The 18920-nt window shown below is 41.5% G+C and overlaps 1 protein-coding gene and 1 long non-coding RNA gene across 4 annotated transcripts in view; one reads left to right on the top strand and one right to left on the bottom strand.

The window, feature by feature from the left end:
* The window catches only part of PRKCA (protein kinase C alpha), a 198689-nt gene that overhangs the window by 143617 nt on the left and 36152 nt on the right, over nucleotides 1–18920 (top strand). For all 3 annotated transcript variants that reach the window (XM_079965446.1, XM_079965445.1, XM_079965447.1), the window contains exons 6-8: nucleotides 3985–4141; nucleotides 4255–4389; nucleotides 4864–4960. In XM_079965446.1, coding sequence (XP_079821572.1) covers nucleotides 3985–4141; nucleotides 4255–4389; nucleotides 4864–4960 — 389 coding nt within the window. The remainder of the gene's footprint in view (nucleotides 1–3984; nucleotides 4142–4254; nucleotides 4390–4863; nucleotides 4961–18920) is intronic.
* The window catches only part of LOC307210151, a 113756-nt gene that overhangs the window by 87137 nt on the left and 7699 nt on the right, over nucleotides 1–18920 (bottom strand). The window contains exon 3 of the long non-coding RNA XR_013835878.1: nucleotides 11492–13787. This is a non-coding gene — a long non-coding RNA (uncharacterized lncRNA). The remainder of the gene's footprint in view (nucleotides 1–11491; nucleotides 13788–18920) is intronic.

Below are 18920 nucleotides of genomic sequence, written 5' to 3'. Positions count from 1 at the left end.
ACACTTGCAGGACGTTCCTGCTGGAAAAGTGGTGGAGAAGTCATCTTCCACTGATATTTCTTTCCCTCCTGTAGCCCTTTTACTCATTGAAAATCTCTTCTGGTGGACTGGATGCCCCTCTAGGACTGTGTGGGTGAGAGAGTAGGGGGCTGCAGCGGGGAGAGAAAATGGGCAAAAATCACCTGCCTACTTTCTCTCATGGGAGCCTACACTGGATTGCCGTCCCCTTCCGCAAATGAAAGGACAGCTCCCCCTCCCCAACTTCTTTAATAGCTTTTGTCTCTTTTTAGCAACTGTTAATTTTTAACATCTTCTGAAAGTTTTTAATACCTGTTTTTAACTGTTATTTAATGAGAACTTTAATGTTTTGTTTTATATTTTTGTGGACGTCTTAGAGGGTTTTGTGGGTTTTTTTTGCAATCAAGCAGTATATAAATTTTGTTAAATAAATATAAATTAAAAATAAAGGATTTGGTTTTCTGCAGATGCATTTATGTGTCTGTATGAAGCCAGACAGTGAACTGGTAGGACTAGAAAGTACAAAACATAATGGTATTGAATTTAACTATGGCTTTCTGCTTTCTACACTTCTCAGTGCAGAATTGATACCTGCTTTCAGTTTCACTGTGAAGTTTCCACCATCTCTTCTTCTTTTCTATGCAGAGACTGTGGAAAACAAAAGTGTTTTATCTGCTAGGGTGTGTGTGTGTGTGTGTGTGTGTGTGTGAGAGAGAGAGAGAGAGAGAGAGAGAGAGAGAGAGAGAGATTATCACAAGAATAAGGTGATTATTATAATATTACTTTCCATATGTATGGAGACATGTACATAAACCATAACTTATCGGTAATTCTTTTGGGCAACTTGTGGTTACAGTTTCATCTTAAAGCCACCCCAGCAGTTCTGAAAGGTAGGTAATGTTTTGAGCCCAGAATTATTAGATACAGTCATTCTTAATACATAATGATGCCTCTGGCTGCTTCTAAAACTTCACCAAATGTTTGACTTCATTGGAAATTTTGGTGAAATTTGCTGTTTGTTTGTTTATTGCAAATGAATGTGAACCAAATGTTCTAAGCTGAAAGCAGGTGGGTTTAAGGTCAGCAATACAAAACCCAGACGTTGATAGTTAATATTTCTAAAGCAGAACTTTCCGTGACATATTCCCTTTATTGCCCATCACACAAATGATCACATGGGCATCTTACAGTCTTCAGTTCAGCATGGGAGAAATTGTATATTGCCACTAAATATATCTATTGACATCTCTGTCTCTTGTCTTTGGGCAGTAAAATCACAGAGGGGGGGGGCAGCAAACTAAGTGCCATCTAACTTCGTTAATTTTACCTGTGATTCCTAGCATGAGACATACTGGCATGGTTTTTATTATGTCATTAGCAAAAAGTTGCTAAATGCCACAGGTAGAGCAGAATAAGTATGAACAAGAGTGCATTAATAGGATACAGTATTCCTCCTATTATTCTCCCAGCCATGCTCTGAGCAGAGTTGTTATGGAATCCAGAAATGCTCCACACTTACTTCTCTAGGTGTTATTTGCACTAGCCTGAATCTAGTGCTTGCATCATGGCCCTCCATTCCAGTGAAAAGGAGTGAAGTGAGGTGGTCATTCTGGAAGAGGTGTGGGCAACCTTTGGCCCTCCAGATGTTGCTGAACTGTAACTCACATTATCCCTGGCCAGTGGCCATACTAGCTGGGGCTGATGGGAGTTGTAGTTAGAATCACAGAATTGTAGAGTTGGAAGGGACCCCAAGGTCCAGCCCCCTGAGATGCAGGAATCTCAGCCAAAGCATCCATGACAGATGGCCATCCAACCTCTGCTTAAAAACCTCCCAAGGATAGAGAGTCCACAACTTCCTGAGAGAGACTGTTCCATCTATAGTGGGGCTGCAGATTGCTCACCTATGCTCTGTTAGATCAGCACCAGGTTCACTTGTTGTTGTTGTTGTTGTTGTTGTTGTTGTTGTTGTTGTTGTTGTGTTGTTCTGCAGGGGAACACAAAGTCAGTTAAGAGAAAATTCATTGTTGGATAGAGTAGTGTGAGGCTTCCTTTTCATAACTGAATGGGAATTTCAGGGCTGAATAAAGAAAACACACAAGGATGCAGACAGCGCAGTGGGGCTATTGTATCATATGGGCAATATAACTTGTGCTAAAAATTTGCAACGCAGAAAAGTCTCTCAACATTGCCTAGGAATGGTTTTAAAAATAGTTTTGCTCATCTCACAATAGAGTATAGACCGATAAACTAAAATGTGAGCAGGCATGCCAGTTAATTGTTATATAATTTTTAAAAACCAACTTACAATAACATTGTTTTTTGACATGGGCTCTGCGGATTTGTGTGATTACCATTGTTCAAAAGGAATTTTAATCCGTAGGGAGCATACTCCCTTATACTGAGTCAGGCCATTGATCCATTCAGCTCAGTACTGCCTGCACTGACTGGTAGCAGCTCTCTAGGGTTTCAGACTTTCTCAGTGCTGCCTGGATATTCTGGGATTGAACCAGTGCCTTCTACATTGAGAGCAGATGGTCTATTGATGAGCAACAGGCATTCCCCAAACTGTTTCTGTGTGGTTGAGAAAAATACAAGTGCATTAGACAATTTACACAATAAGACACTGTCGACGATCCTGCTTTATCAGATCAGCTTAAGTTTCTTTTCTTCTTGCTGTGGGAGATTGATTTTTTTAAATAAGCACATCCCATTAATATTTGTGGGCTAGGATGTGCTGAATGAGAAACTGAGTGCAGGTGTTATTGACTTCCCCAAAAAAATATGTATGAGGGTTTGAGGACACAACAGTACTGTTGTTGTCCTTACTAATAATCAAATAATCTCCCCCAGTCAACCCACACCCGCATACCTAATGCAGAATTTAGCATTCCAAGCAGTCGGTTCTTTTGCTTGCCCTTCTACTGTTGTTTTTCTCCAGATCTAGCTCCAAATCGCATGCATTTAAATTGTTCTTGGCCCAGTGGGGCTGAAAACTATGTCTGATTTGACCTTATCTTTTAAAAGGGTATCTGTATTGACACTTCATTATCCAACACATTGATAATTGCTAGAAATCCAATCCTGTTTCCTCCTGCTGCGGGAAAAGGCATGGGTGCTCTTTTCCTACCTCTGGTACAAAGGGATCCCTAATCTCCTTGCTTCTAAACTGGGGAGACATCAAAGAACTGTATCAGGGATCCTCCTCATCTGTATTTATCAACACATCGGATGGAACTATCCAGTGCTGTCCAACTTGAGTCATATAGGATACTACTTTAGATCTTGTTACAGATAACTTTAGCTGCTGTCACCAAGGATAGGAGTGGGCGGTCCACTTCTTGGGTGTTCGTACTGGGGGTAAAAAGAACTGCGCTATTCCAATGAATAGAGGTGGCAAAGAGGTGTGTTGTTTTTTTACTTTCGTCACATTAACAACAGTTTTCATAGGCTTCTGCAGGGGTTTCCATTACCCCACACAAACCTATAGAATAATAATAATAATAATAATTTATTATTTATACCCCGCCCATCTGGCTGGGCCTCCCCAGCCACTCTGGGCGGCTTCCAAAAGAATATTAAAATACTATGATACATCAAACATTAAAAGCATCCCTGAACAGGGCTGCCTTCAGATGTCTTCTAAAAGTCTGGTAGTTGTTGTTCTCTTTGACATCTGGTGGGAGGGCATTCCACAAGGAGGGCGCCACTACCGAAAAGGCCCTCTGCCTGGTTCCCTGTAACTTGGCTTCTCGCAGTGAGGGAACCGCCAGAAGGCCCTTGGTGCTGGACCTCAGTGTCCGGGTAGAACGATGGGGGTGGAGACGCTCCTTCAGGTATACTTCAGGTATAGAAAGCTTATCGGTGCAGGCAATATCACTTACATAAGGGTTTTTTGGGATGCAGGAAAACATTTTCTTTCCCTTTGAATCTTTGTCTAATCCTTATTGTTCGTCTATATATTTTCAGTACGAGATGCAAGAAATCTGATTCCTATGGATCCAAATGGACTTTCAGATCCTTACGTGAAGCTGAAACTTATTCCAGATCCTAAGAATGAAAGTAAACAAAAAACAAAAACCATCCGTTCCACACTTAATCCACAATGGGGTGAGACATTCACATTGTAAGTTGAAATTTGATACTTTTCCTAGTGATATTTCTGATTGCATACGTCATCGTGTGTTTTAATAAATTAACAGAACGGCACCTATTTTTTTCTCTTCATTCTTTTTGTAGTAAGTTAAAGCCTACAGACAAAGACAGAAGATTATCCGTGGAAGTCTGGGATTGGGATCGGACAACTCGGAATGATTTCATGGGCTCTCTTTCTTTTGGAGTGTCGGAACTCATGAAATCACCTGCATGTGGATGGTAAAAAGCTCTTTGTTATGAATATGTTACTAATGCATTGCTATAATTATGGGTAATAAATCCTATTGACATATTTAAATATTTCCTAAACGTATCACCTGTGTCTTCACAGAATGCAGTGTTGAAAACCTCAGTCAATAGATATTGAGGACAAAAATCACACAGAAACTAACTATTCTTTTTCGTTGGTTTTTAAAATATCAAAGCAATCATGTAACATGTCTCACTGTTTCCCTGGAAGGGCAGAAACAGTCAGACACTCACTGCATGTTGTGTTAAGTTTCTTATCTCAGGCTATTGCTGCAAACTTAAGCACACTTGCTAAGGAGAGAGTCTCTTTAACCTGACAGTAGTTATGTTGGCCCATAAGAAAAAAAACCTGAGATCTGTAGTTGGCCAATACCTTTTTTTAAGGCCAGCTGAAATAAGAAAAAGATGCAAAATCAGTCTCTCCTTTCAATACACTGAATGCAGGTACAAACTACTTAACCAGGAAGAAGGCGAGTATTACAATGTTCCGATACCAGAAGCAGATGACGATGGGAATGTAGAACTGAGACAGAAGTTTGAGGTGAGAATATTAGCATACATTGTATGGCAAATCCCATGTTGAGCCTGATTCTGTGCTTCTGCTGCTTGCAGTGCTTACTATAACAGACAGGAGCGACTTCCTGTCTCTTGCTTACTGTACAATTCTTTCTCTTGCCAGTTTACGGATCGTCAATAATCACTAACTCTGAACTTGGTTTGCATAATTTTTGGCCAGTGTTAATGGTACGAATCTACTTTCACAATGGAATTTGGGACTGTAATTCGTTGCTATCGAACCAACATAGCAAGTGGACTGTGAGTTTCTGTGACTTTGAGGGCTCCATCCTTTCCTCACATGAAAGTTTTCCAGTAGACTGCATTACCATTAAGTAAATGAAAATGAAGGAGGACCCAGTTACTATCTTCTTGCCACTTTCCACAGGCAAGTTGTTGATTGTCCCATTGACAGCTGGGGTCTCCCTTTGCCTCTGCTCCAATGTAGCTCTATCTGTATGATTAAGTTTCATCATTTGACTAGTAGCCTCATCTACTTCGTTTAGATTTTACGTGTGCTGACTCCAAGGGTGGCACAGTGTTTCTTTGTCTGTTTCTGCTTGAAAGAGAGAAACTGAGAGAAGTATTTGACAGAGTGAGAGAGGGGAAGAAAGGTGAATTTTGAGGAGGAGGGTGGAGTAAGAAAATGGAATCAGGAGGCCTGAGAAAAGTGGTTTGGGGAGATTAGGGACTAGAAGTGAATGGTGAAAATGGCAGGGGAAGGTAACTGGGGACAGAAGGAAGTTAGGTACAGAGAAGGGATGAAAATGGTTGAATTTAGGAAACGCTTCTAGTGAATATTAACATCATCTTGATGCTGACAACACCATGAAGCTGACAGTATTGTGAAAATCATTAATTCCACTGTAGGGAGTTGCTTCCATAGAAAATCAAGAGCTTCCAGACTTGGCTCTAATACATTTCTAGCACATCTTTCCTTTTACAGTTATTCTCACACCATAATTGGCCTCTAAGCTTCTTTTCCTGCTTCATCAAATGTTTGGGGGTCTTTTGGACAGTTTAGTAACATGATGTAAAATAAAATATCTCATTTGATCATCTTAATCTGATAGGTTTTCGGGTACAGGGTATATAAAGTAATGCAACTAATTACGCAAATGTTGTAGAATCCTTAATTATTTTGCTTTTGCTTTGGTGTGAATATGGCACTGAAAAGATTTTAGGTTGTATCCAATGCTGTGTTCATATAGATCATATTGATCATATCTGTGGAACAAATTTTGATTGTCCATAGTAGTTAGGAGTGTAGGGGAATTCTGTTGTGCTAGCAGAATGACATCATTGGAGACAACGCTTTATTTTCATGTTACATTCTGAACTGCCTCTGGCAGGCACAAAAAGTGAACTGCACTTCAGTAATGTTAGCAATATACAATTCCAGCAGTGGAAGTGTCAATATACTTTTGAAGTTCTGGACACTTTAAAAAATGCCAATAGTACCAATGTAATAGGGACGCAGGTGGCACTGTGGTCTAAACCACTGAGCCTTGGGCTTGCTGATCAGAAGGTTAGCGGTTCAAATCCCCACGACGGGGTGAGCTCCCGTTGCTCGGTCCCTGCTCCTGCCAACCTAGCAGTTTGAAAGCATGTCAAAGTGCAAGTAGATAAATAGGTACCGCTCTGGCAGGAAGGTAAATGGCGTTTGCCAGAAGCAGCTTAGTCATGCTGGCCACATGACCAACTGTACGCTGGCTCCATCGGCCAGTAAAGCGAGATGAGCACCGCAACCCCAGAGTTGTCCGTGACTGGACCTAAAGGTCAGGGGTCCCTTTACCTTTACCAATGTAATATTAAGGCGTATTTTTTACATTTTCTGCAGATGCAATACTTTGCAACTGTATATAAAGCCGTTGTATCTATTGAAATAATAGATGTGTTTTTGGACATTGACATATTGTTCCTTGTTTCTGATCTGTAGACCAAATGAGCTGAATATTGCAACTCTTCCTACAGTTAATGGAGTGCACAGCGGAAAATTTAAGTAGCTTAAACCATGGGTAGGCAAACTAAGGCCCGGGGGCCGGATCCGGCCAAATCGCCTTCTAAATCTGGTCCGGGAATCAGCGTGTTTTTACATGAGTAGAACATGCCCTTTTATTTAAAATGCATCTCTGGATTATTTGTGGGGCCTGCCTGGTGTTTTTACATGAGTAGAATGTGTGCTTTTATTTAAAATGCATCTCTGGGTTATTTGTGGGACATAGGAATTCATTCTCCCCCCCCCCAAAAAAAAATATATAGTCTGGCCCCCCACAAGGTCTGAAGAACAGTGGACCGGCCCCCTGCTGAAAAAGTTTGCTGACCCCTGTAAACCAAGTTCCTTTTTCTTCTTTTTTTTAGTTTTCAGACATCTCAGAGTACATATCATGCAAGTGGTATTAAACCGCAACGTCTCTCCATTTTTTTATTGGCTCACATTAGTCTTAGTCATATTTTTTCAGTTAATTACACAGAGTAATAAAAACCACACTACTGCTAGTAGTCCTCCTGAAGTCACTGTTCTGTTGTTTGTGTTCCCATTTTATGCCTGAGAGCCTTTCAGTGCTTCTGATCTGAGGAGCCATTTTCCTGGACATAATTTCCTGAATAAGCTCATTCCTTATCGCTAGCAATCAGCACCGTCAGATCTCTTTCAGGCAGGGCTCCACAACAGCAACAGCAAGGGCACACCCTTTTGACATGTCGCTAGATCTCACATGCACTAGCCCAGGGGTCAGCAAACTTTTTCAGCAGGGGCCAGTCCACTGTCCCTCAGACCTTGTGGGGGGGGGCAGACTATATTTTGAAAAGAAGAAAAAAAAGAACAAATTCCTATGCCCCACAAATAATCCAGAGATGCGTTTTAAATAAAAGGACAAATTCTACTCATGTAAAAACATGCAGATTCCTGGACCATCCGCAGGCCAGATTTAGAAGGCGATTGGGCAGGATCCGGCCCCCAGGCCTTAGTTTGCCTACCCATGCACTAGCCTGTATATGGAATCTTGCTCCCCACAACAACCCTCTTGTTTGCTGTGCAGTGTGTGGGTGCTGCCCTGTTCTCTGTGAGGCTTACAATAAATGAGAAAACAATTTGAATATAAAATAAGAGATTAAAATATAATGTAAAAAGCCCCATTGCACCCCCAGAGTTAAAACATGGGCCTCCAGGGGATATTGGGGTGGGTGGAAATCAGCCAGTAATATATATTTCTGCATACTGGCTGCAGGCTTCGAGGCCTGGCCTAAACGGCCTTTTCAAAATTACCTGGTGCAGGCACAAATGTTCCAGGTGAGAGAACAGAACCCAGCAGAGAAGTCACAGCTGATTAGAAGAGTAAGCTGCAGCTGGTATTGAACATGTTGAAATCATTATTCCTTTATGGCGCCTAGCCTATTTCCAATGCACACGCAATTTAGTTTATTTTGGCAGGTTCTGTGCATAACTATTAGTAATTTAGGATCCATGAGAGATTTAAAAATAAGTCTGAAAGCCTCATTGCTCTCCTGCAGGACCAAGAAACAGCTCAGAAGAGCAAGTTACCTGGACCCTGAGACCATCCTCTGAGGCCCTTCTTTGTGTGCCTCCCCCATGAGAGGTCCGGAGGGTGGCAACACGAGAACAGGCCTTTTCTGCAATGGCTCCCCGTTTGTGGAATGCTCTCCCCAGGGTGATTTGCCTGGTGCCTTCATTATATACCTTTAGGCGCCAGGCAGAAACGTTCCTCTCAAACCAGGCCTTTGGCTGATGACATCTGATACCCTTTTAATTATGTTGTGAGGGTGGGCTTATTGACTCGCTAATCTTCTTATTTTTACTATGTATCTTGTGGCTTTTATATTGTAATTTTGTGTTGTGAACTGCCCAGAGTTCTATGGATGAAGGGCAGTGTTAAGTTGTGGGTGAACATATCAGACGGCACAGTGATTCTTCAAACAGCTCTTGTTTACTCACTGGCCAGAACAGAACTGAACTGAAGGGTTCAGCCAGCCTGCTTATATAGAGCTCCACTAGAACGCAACAGTAACCATTTTCTGTAACTATCCAATCACTGAACGTCACTTTCAATCCCTTATTTGCATATGTGGACCTGAGTAAAAACTATCTACAGTATCCCCCTGCTGGCCCAGGGTGAGAACTTCAGTACATAACAGGCAGTATACAAATTTAATGAATGAATGAATGAATGAATGAATTATAATAATGGTCAGGCAGCATGGATGGAAGTGGCCTCAGCTCAGTGATTCCAATACACTGAATGGGATACAGTTCGTCAACTTTTTTGCATTGATGCTTCCATTTCCCAAGAAACTGGCATCATGAAAGGGAACTTAAGTAGTGTGGAGGATCACTTTTTATTATTATTTACTTATCCCATAGCATTGATTGTTGAGTGTTTGTTGGTACTGGGGAGGGGAAAGCTGGGCAGGTAAAAAAAAATAATGTAATGACTAGCTGGCTTCCTGATTCCACACTTAGTTGTTTTTTAAAATCAAATGTTATTTGCAGGTTTGCAAGAACGTTCTGGGCAGTATCTAACTGTCTCCCTCCACTTATTGAAGGCTCTTTACACCAGCCAAGGCTTTTGTGAAAGAAAAGTAGGAAGGGTGATCTTAGCAAACAACCCTCTTTATCCTGCAACCTTCCATGAGTGGTATTCAAACAAGTTTTACTCAGAGTAGAACAAATGAATTTAACTAACTTGGACTAGATCTACACTGACCTGTTTAACATTATTTCCCCAATTAGAACGCTATTAGATATGTCATTCTAAAATGTCAAAGGGCATACTTAATTAAAACTTTTTTTTTTTACCTTTCTCTTTGACAAATGTAAGTAATATCAGGCCACACCATTTTCCAAAACACTGTTTTCCCCCCTGCTGCTGGTCGCTGGTCGCTCTGCTCTGCCTCTGTGGTGTCACATTTTAATTCTTCCTCCCACCTTCTGTGTCCTTTGTTATCTGCCACTTGAATACCACTGGAGGGGAATCAGGGTTTGAATGCAGTCAAAAAGGTAAAACACTGCATTAGGGACATATGAGCAGTGTTCTACCGATATAGCAGCATAAAATATTTTTTTTAATTAAGCAATAAAAGGGATAAGGTAATAACACATAATGAACATAAAAAGTAGGGTGTCCTGTTGTCCATCCACGTTATCAAACCATTCCTTAACCCTTCCTTAAGATTAAAAACCATGAATGTAGATACGCCCTTGGTCATGTTCTTTAATTCCAGTCGTTCTACTTGGGAGTAAAACCTCTTTGAATACCACCCCATGTCTCAACCCTCTGGAGCAGATTGGAGGGGGATGTCAGGGAGCTGAAGAGAGATGCTGGAATTCTGACTCAGGCATTGAACTGCTATCAGAAGATTCTAAGTTGCTGTCTGATGTCTGATGTCAAGGACCGTGGCTTAGATAGCTTTTAACAGGGATTAGACAAGTTTGTAGAGGATAGATAAGTTGAATGTGCCATGTTCAGAAGCAAAGTACCCTTGAATATCTGATGTCCCTGAAGGAATCGGAACGCTGGGTTAAATTGGACCTTTGGTCACATCCAGCAGGGCTCGTCTTGTGTTAAGTCCCTTCCACTGCATCTTTTTTGAATTTAGCTTTTAGGAATGTGTGTGAGAATCTAAGTATGTATGTATAATACACACATGCATTCATACAGACTCTCTCTCCCACCCTGCTACAGATGCTACCTGAGATCTGCAGCCTGTCACTTATTTTTTTAATGTACACAAATTAATAGAAGATTAGAACCTTGCACAGCAAAAAAATTTCACACATTTGCATTAACTGAGTTTATCCTTACCTATTTTCAGATAATCCAATAAAGCTGTGACTTAATAATCGTCAGTTCTTGACAATATTATCCTCTTATTTTTCTTCTATGTAATTTCTTGACGGGTAAACACAAGAAAATAAACCCACCCACTTCGTATGGTGTTTTGCAGCTTAAGAGCTTTCACGGAAACTATGTTGCTGCAAAGAGTGGATTTCATAGAATCATAGAATTGTAGAGTTGGAAGGGACCCTGAGGATCATCTAGTCCAACCCCCTGAAATGCAGGAATATTCAGCTGTCTCATACCTGCAGCCTTTGCATTCTTAGCACCATGCTCTAACTGACTGAGCTGTCCAGGCTGTTTCTGAGAATTAAGCCTTTTTGGTAGTGTCTGTGAAATTCAGTTTTGAAAAAGAAAAGGTTCTGACCTCCTTTTTACTCCTTTGCCTAGTCTTTAGTTGGCACAAAAGAGTCTTTGAGAAAGAGTATTCTTGCAGAGTACAGTGGTACCTCAGGTTAAGTACTTAATTCGTTCCGGAGGTCCGTTCTTAACCTGAAACTGTTCTTAACTTGAAGCACCACTTTAGCTAATGGGGCTCCCTGCTGCTGCCGCGCGGCCGGAGCACGATTTCTGTTCTCAACCTAAAGCAAAGTTGGTAACCCGAGGTAAAATTTCTGGAGCATATGTAACATGAAGCGTATGTAACATGAAGCGTATGTAACCCGAGGTGCCACTGTATTGCTGCTTTTATTCTTAAAAAGTCTTCTTCTCCAACCACGACTGACAGCTTTTACACACACCAAACGCAACCAGCTTTCTACCATCCAACCAACCCATACCCAACACTAACATTGACCACTCTATATATGCAGGTACCATTTGGTGAAAGGTTGCATGAGTCATTGTAGGCCGCTGACTCATGCTGACTTAGTTCTTTTAGCATTAAAGAAACAGCGGCCAATTTTTAGCTGTGACAATTCTGAACGACTTTGTTTCTCTGACTTTATTGCAAACCTACAGTTTGCTACAAAAAAAAAACCCTGGACTCTCTGGCCTGTAAAAATTATAGGGTCTGTGTAAATTTGTATATATCCAAATATAGTCATAAGAAGAGGCAAAGAGCTATATAGAACATGGGAAACAGTGCCACCAACTCTGAGTGCTGCAGATACCATTCATCCTTTTCTTGTGGGTTCTGTGAGTTTGTAATTACAGTTCCAAGCCTATATTCCCCTCCAGCTTTAAGAGCTTGAGACTGGCTTTTTTCCCTAATGAAAACTAGAGTTCTCCAGAAAATGACCTTAATTTCAGAACCTGCCCAGTGCAATCACAGCATACACACAACCCTGATTAAATGCTTTCTCAATTTATCGTTCAAATCATGTATCTGAACACAGTCACACTAGAATGCCTAACCACCAGAGAAGATGCCAACTGGCTTGTGCAGTGAAAAGAATAATGAACCCAAATCACTGCTCAAATCTTAAGCAGAACTGATAAAAAAATCTTTTCCAGGCTTCAAGCTGTTGTCTTAGGGGTGCTCAGATGGCTAGACAGGAGGAGGCAAAATTGCATCCAGGGAATTTCTTTCTCTTATGATAGTAATGATCTGTCCTAGGCAGCAAGTGCCAGCAAAGAATTGTTTTTTCAAGTGCCTTCACCTTGATGACTTGTTTTCTATTTACCTTAAACATACCAAGCAAAGAATGCAGAAGATGCTTCTTAAATTCTCCATTAGAAAATATTTTACTTCAAATCCTGCTTGAGGGATGGTCCTGATTACTTCTAGGAAACAATTAATCCAACTCTACAATATATTTTTTGAGCCAAGGCAACCAGAACTGTACACCATATTCTGAGTCTCGTTGCACCATAGATTCCCAACTCTTTAAGTCATTTATGAATAAGTTAAAAAGCACAGTCCTTACCTCCCTCCATCAGACAAAAATGTTTGTTTATAACCATGCTTTTGGCTGATTAAACATTCTATGGCCTTTTAAATGTTTTTTTTGTGGGGAGGGGGGATATTTGTTTGCGTTTGTTTGTTTGTATTTTGTGTTCTCATTTTGAATTTTTATGTTGTAAACCACCCTGTGATCTTCAGATGAAGGGCAATATACAAATTTAATAAATGGTAAGAAGAAGAAGAAGAAGAACTGTCCATTTATTCTTACTCTGTGCTTCTTTAGAAAAGTCTGTGTTAGAATCTTGTGCTAATGGACTAAACTGAAAATACAAGAAGTCAAATATCTCAACAATGATGGTCTCTTAGCTCATGGGCTGCAAAGAGGATGTTTCATTCATCATGGCATGGTGATCTCCTTGAGAAGCAGGTGGTTTACCTCTTCCAGTGGTGCATCTCTTCAGAAATAATTGGCTTTTATTGCATAATACACAATTGTGTCATCTTGCTTGCACAATAACTTTCCACTTGTGCAAATGAGACTCCTTGTCCTCTCCCCCAGAGACCCCAGCATAATTTGAGAAGGTTGGGGGACCCTCAAGAGCAGGCCTAGGAGAGGAAAGAGGGGAGTCCCATCGTGTCTACTGGCGCAACACTGGATCTTGCACATTTAGTGAATAACCAGTGCTTAGTACAGTGTTCTCAGCCATGTGATGAACATCATAATGAGACGGATACACAATCATGAATGTGGAAAAACCGGGGCGTGGGTGTACACACAGTAATGTGAATCTAGCTGCATACATTATTATGGCCCTCCTGAATCATGAAATGGATGGAGCAGCTCACAGTGGGCAAAATAACAAACGGTTTGCATTTGTTGCACTGAAGCAATGCATTAAAACCCCTAAATAAGAACTATGGTGATATGTTCATACAATTGGTGGTAGTGATATATAAGTAATTTTACTGCAGCCTGCAAGGAAAGCAAGGACCATGGAGGAGCATTTGCATACATCACTCTCTCCCTGTCGCCGAGGTTCTGCACTGAAGTTCTTTCAGAATCTGGTGCTACTCTTTCTCTTGCCAATGCTGCCCTCGGGTTATTCAGGAACCTTGGAACAGAACAAGATTGGCTTCAGGCCGAAGCATCGGAAAAGGTGGTGGTTTGTGGGGGGAAGGGTTAACTGTTACGGTCTTGTTCATCACGGGTGATGTGCTTCTGTGTTGTCTAATTTTAAACTATCTTTACCACAGTTTCATGTTAAAGGCCAGCAGAATGTATCAGTACAAGTCTTGGCTATAAATAAGACTCCTCAGTTTTCACCTCGCAAGAGGTAGGTGACTCAGAGCTGCCATAAATAACTCTTTATGATGATTCCCTTGCCCTTTAGCAAGCAAGCAGTGTAGTACACGGCTGTGCCACATATAAGATGATGGATCACATAGTGTGTGCTAACTAGCAGGAATGAGTCTGTGAACAAGAAGCACAAATATTTTTTTTAAAAAAAAAGGCACAAAGAGTCAATGTATAACATGGCCTTTTATGAAATTGGCATGGCTGTTGCTGAGTCAGTTCTGGCATTGTCCTGCTCAGAACTTACAAAGTTCAAGTTTCAGAAGGGACCTCGCCCATCTACTCTCTGCCCTGCTGTGCTTTGTCATTCACGAACAATTGCTGTTTCCTAAATTAAGTAAAAATATATATATACAGATTTAAGAAAAATGAAATGCTGCATGGCAGTGTGAGAGGGGCATTCAGGCAAAAGTACCAAAGGGCATGAATGAGTGGGAGATAATTTTTGAGGGGAGAACCCATCACGATTCAAACTGGAAGCACTCTATGTTAATAGGGATGAATATATATGTTTGCAGGGACGTGGGTGGCGCTGTGGGTAAAACCTCAGTACCTAGGACTTGCCGATCGCATGGTCGGCGGTTCGAATCCCCGTGGCGGGGTGAGCTCCCATTGCTCGGTCCCAGCTCCTGCCCACCTAGCAGTTCGAAAGCACCCTTAAGTGCAAGTAGATAAATAGGTACCGCTTTATAGCGGGAAGGTAACGGCATTTCCGTGCGCTGCGCTGGTGCTGGCTTGCCAGAGCAGCTTCGTCACGCTGGCCACGTGACCCGGAAGTGTCTCCGGACAGCGCTGGCTCCCGGCCTCTTAAGCGAGATGAGCACGCAACCCCAGAGTCGGTCACAACTGGCCCGTACAGGCAGGCGTACCTTTACCTTTACCTTTATATATGTTTGCAGGTGGAGATTTACACAGTTCTACCTCACTGCATGAGAAACATGGTGCTCCCTCTTAAGGCTTCTCTCATTGCCACACCTCCATAGAATTACAGCGCTACTATAATTGCACTATATCATTATTTTATTCATATTTTCTTCCTCCCCCAGAGATCAGCAAGTTATCCTTGCATGCAAGCCTCATTAAACTTATTGCTGTTCTCAAATGGATACCTTTAACAGGCAAATGGTAGGCTGGGAACGCTGTCTTGGTCAATGATTCCATCTGTCAAATGGTGCTGTGTATTGAGGTAAATGACAATTTATGCAGATAGGGGTATGTTTTGCTTCCTTCATTAATGATGTACTTTTCCCTTTTTGCTTAAGGGCAATGCCATGCATTGTGTCTGCTGTTGGAGGTGAAGTTACTGATTTTTACTGGGCTCTCAGCTATCCCTTCAAAAATAAGTGGTGTTTCCTACATTGCTGCTGCCATAAATCTGTTGCAACTTATTATTATTGTTTTGGTTAACTCTCCCATTTTTAACAAGGCAGGCTCCCTCCATCCTTTTCTGTCGTTTTCAGTACTCCAAGTACATATTGCCTTCTTCAAGGTAGTTTTCTCCTTTTGAATTGTTTCATTTGCATCCACAACATTTCTTTCCAGGGTTATTTTTCGCTTTCCAAAATTCAGATCCCAGTTCATATGTGCCACCTCTTTAGGATGCATTGAATCTGCTAATATTAGTTATCGCTGCTCATCCACTTAAATCAGGCATAGGCAAACTCCAGCCCTCCAGGTGTTTGGGACTACAATTCCCACCATCCCTGACCACTGGTCTTGTTAGCTAGGGATGATGGGAATTGTAGTCCCAAACATCTGGAGAACCAGGGTTTGCCTGTGCCTGACTTAAAAGCTTTAGAAAGTTGCTTGTTCACTATGCATTTCAACACCTCTTAAGATACCATAACCAAATTTTGCACAGTGGTCCCTGAGATCAAGTTGCAGGTTTTTGTCTGCTTAGATACACTTGGATACCATTTTGAATCAAGATGGCAGACCAAAGCATTCAAACCTGCACTGATTTTAACCACTGATTTCGCAACTGCCCTTATTTTTGTTTTTTGTTTTTGTTTCATAGAATTCCTGAGCAACACTAGGTAGTGAAGCTGCTAGTTTAATAAAAGGTACCACTGCCCATACGGGCCAGTCGTGTCCGACTCTAGGGTTGTGTGCCCATCTCACTCTAGAGGCCGGGGGCCAGCGCTGTCCGGAGACACTTCCGGGTAACGTGGCCAGTGTGACGAAGCTGCTCTGGCGAGCCTGCACCACCGCAGCACATGGAAACGCCGTTTACCTTCCCGCTATAAAGTGGTACCTATTTATCTACTTGCACTTAAGGGTGCTTTCGAACTGCTAGGTGGGCAGGAGCTGGGACCGAACAACGGGAGCTCACCCCACCGCAGGGATTCGAACCGCCGACCATACGATCGGCAAGCCCTAGGCGCTGAGGTTTTACCCACAGCACCACCCACTAGTTTAATATAGGTAGGCAAAAAATATAACCTATTAGAAGAATAACGTCTCATAAAATAGAAATTATTTGCAAAGTTCACTTACAAAAGCTAGCTAGATGCATCTAGTAAAATCTTATCTTTTAATTTGTTTCAATTCCTGAAATTGAAGGAGTACATCTTTGACTAAATGATACTGGTTTAATTAATCCCCCCCCCGGCCCCAGAAGTACTTGCAGTGCATTCTCTAGAACTAGCTATAGAGCCAGTTTGCTTGCTTGCTTGCTAAATAAATAAATAAATAAATGCTTAGTTAAGTTCTCACACATCTTTCCAAACATTCCATTTCATCTGTTCACATGTGCTCTGGCCAGTTGGAGCTGGGGGGGGAGCGTGGGGGGAGGGGAGAGAGATCCTATTGCATGAGTAGAACTTCACTCACACAACATTGGATTCAATTTTACTTTTTAAACGGTCTGTGTGTGCAGTGCCAGATTTACGTATAAACTAAACAAGCAATAGCTTAGGGCCGCACTCTCTTGGGGCCCCCCAAAAAATTTAAAGGGGAAAAAACTGGATGTGCATTTCCAAAATATAAGATAAAAAACAAATAAAATGGCTTTAGATACCTACTAGGCCCATAAATTACCATATAGCATATATTCAACACAAAAAAAGTGACATTTGTTGTTGACAAAGGACAGCTGGACATATAAGGGGCCCCATTACCTTCAGTAGCTTGGGGCCTCATCAAACCTAAATCCGGCCCTGTGTGTGTGTGTGTGTGTATTAAAAAGCAGGTCTTTGCTATAGAAAAGTATCTTCAGAAGAGGACTTCGTTTTTTATATATAATAGGGTCATTTCCCCCCTCCAGTTACAGTGTTAAAACCCCAAAGCCTATCTATAAATATATGATGAAGCATCATACATAAGTGACTTGAAATTGCTAACAAGCTGTCCATTACAACATATTTATCCCCCCCCCCCCGCATTTATAGATATTTCTCACCTATGTTGCACTTGATGTGGAATATAATTTATTCATTTATTTTATTTTACTTAAAATGGTGCTGAGGGTCACAGGGAGAAGAAGTTTGCAAAATTCACCTTCCTTCACTTTATGCTGATGTCAGTGGAGGGAAATCAATGGGCACAACCTGAAGCAACTTAGCCTCAGAATAAAATGAATATCCAGGCTAAAATAAGTCTAAATATAAACACTAAAAGAACAGGGGAAATAAAAGGGGCTTAATCTGGTGCTAGAAGATAGGAAGTCATTTCCCGTGAGATTACAGCTATTGTGAGTACTTCTGTGTGTGTGCATGCTTTAAAATATACTGGAAAAATCTGTTCCATGCAGAACTGCATTTCTGAAAGAAGGTTGCCTATGCTTTAAAACTGTAGTCCTACAAACAGGCAGCTAAATTTAAAATATGTTAGCTGCTTCCCTTAGATCCTGAATATTAGCTTGTAATTTCATACTCGTTTTGTTCTTTGCATAATAACAAAGAATTTCTGTGTCTAAACCATGCCAAACATTCTGTATTGTTCAAATGAACAGTATTCTTCATTGGAAGGATTTTGTGTTGCTTTTAAAAGTGATAGCTGTGGTAGAAAGCTTTAAAAACAACAACAAAAAGTCCCTGGCATTCGTCTTCCCATGACATTTTCTACCATTACATTTTTGCTTTCAGTAACCTCCACTTTTAAAAGAGTAAATAAAGACTAAAGACTAGAAGCTTCAATTGGTTACAAGTTTATGAAAAAGGTTGAAATACATCAGAGGGATTTTGGATAATTAACTTGAGGAAATTAAAACCCTTTACTCCGCATTCAAGGCTTCTGCCTTCACAGTTTAATTAAAAATCCTAAGGTCTTTTGATGCAATCCTGCTGACCAGCATTCCTGCTTAGCAGAATAAATTGATGAAACACAAAGATTATATATATGAATCTTGCTTAGATCAATCTCAAAATAATGCAGATCTGAGTAAAAAATAAATACAGAAAAACAGTGCAGCTTTGAATCTATATCACTTGTGGGACTCAGGCTTTGGCCCTGAGTCTTGAAATAGTTCAGACAAGAGATGGAAATAGAACTTATCAAAAGCCCTGTTAGTCAAGGAAGGTAGACAAGACACCCTACCTTTTGGGGGTGGATAATGATGATGTTGAAAGGGACGCAGGTGGCGCTGTGGGTTAAAGCCTCAGCGCCTAGGACTTGCCGATCGAAAGGTCGGCGGTTCGAATCCCTGCGGCGGGGTGCGCTCCCGCTGCTCGGTCCCAGCGCCTGCCAACCTAGCAGTTTGAAAGCACCTCCGGGTGCAAGTAGATAAATAGGGACCGCTTACCAGCGGGAAGGTAAACGGCGTTTCCGTATGCGGCTCTGGCTCGCCAGAGCAGCGATGTCACGCTGGCCACGTGACCCGGAAGTGTCTCCGGACAGCGCTGGCCCCTGGCCTCTTAAGTGAGATGGGCGCACAACCCCAGAGTCTGTCAAG

This window comes from Podarcis cretensis, assembly GCF_951804945.1.
Source record: "Podarcis cretensis genome assembly, chromosome: 2".
Classification (NCBI taxonomy): Eukaryota; Metazoa; Chordata; class Lepidosauria; order Squamata; family Lacertidae; genus Podarcis; species Podarcis cretensis.
Note: the sequence above shows the minus strand (reverse complement) of the source record. Positions and strands in the feature narration are given on the sequence as shown.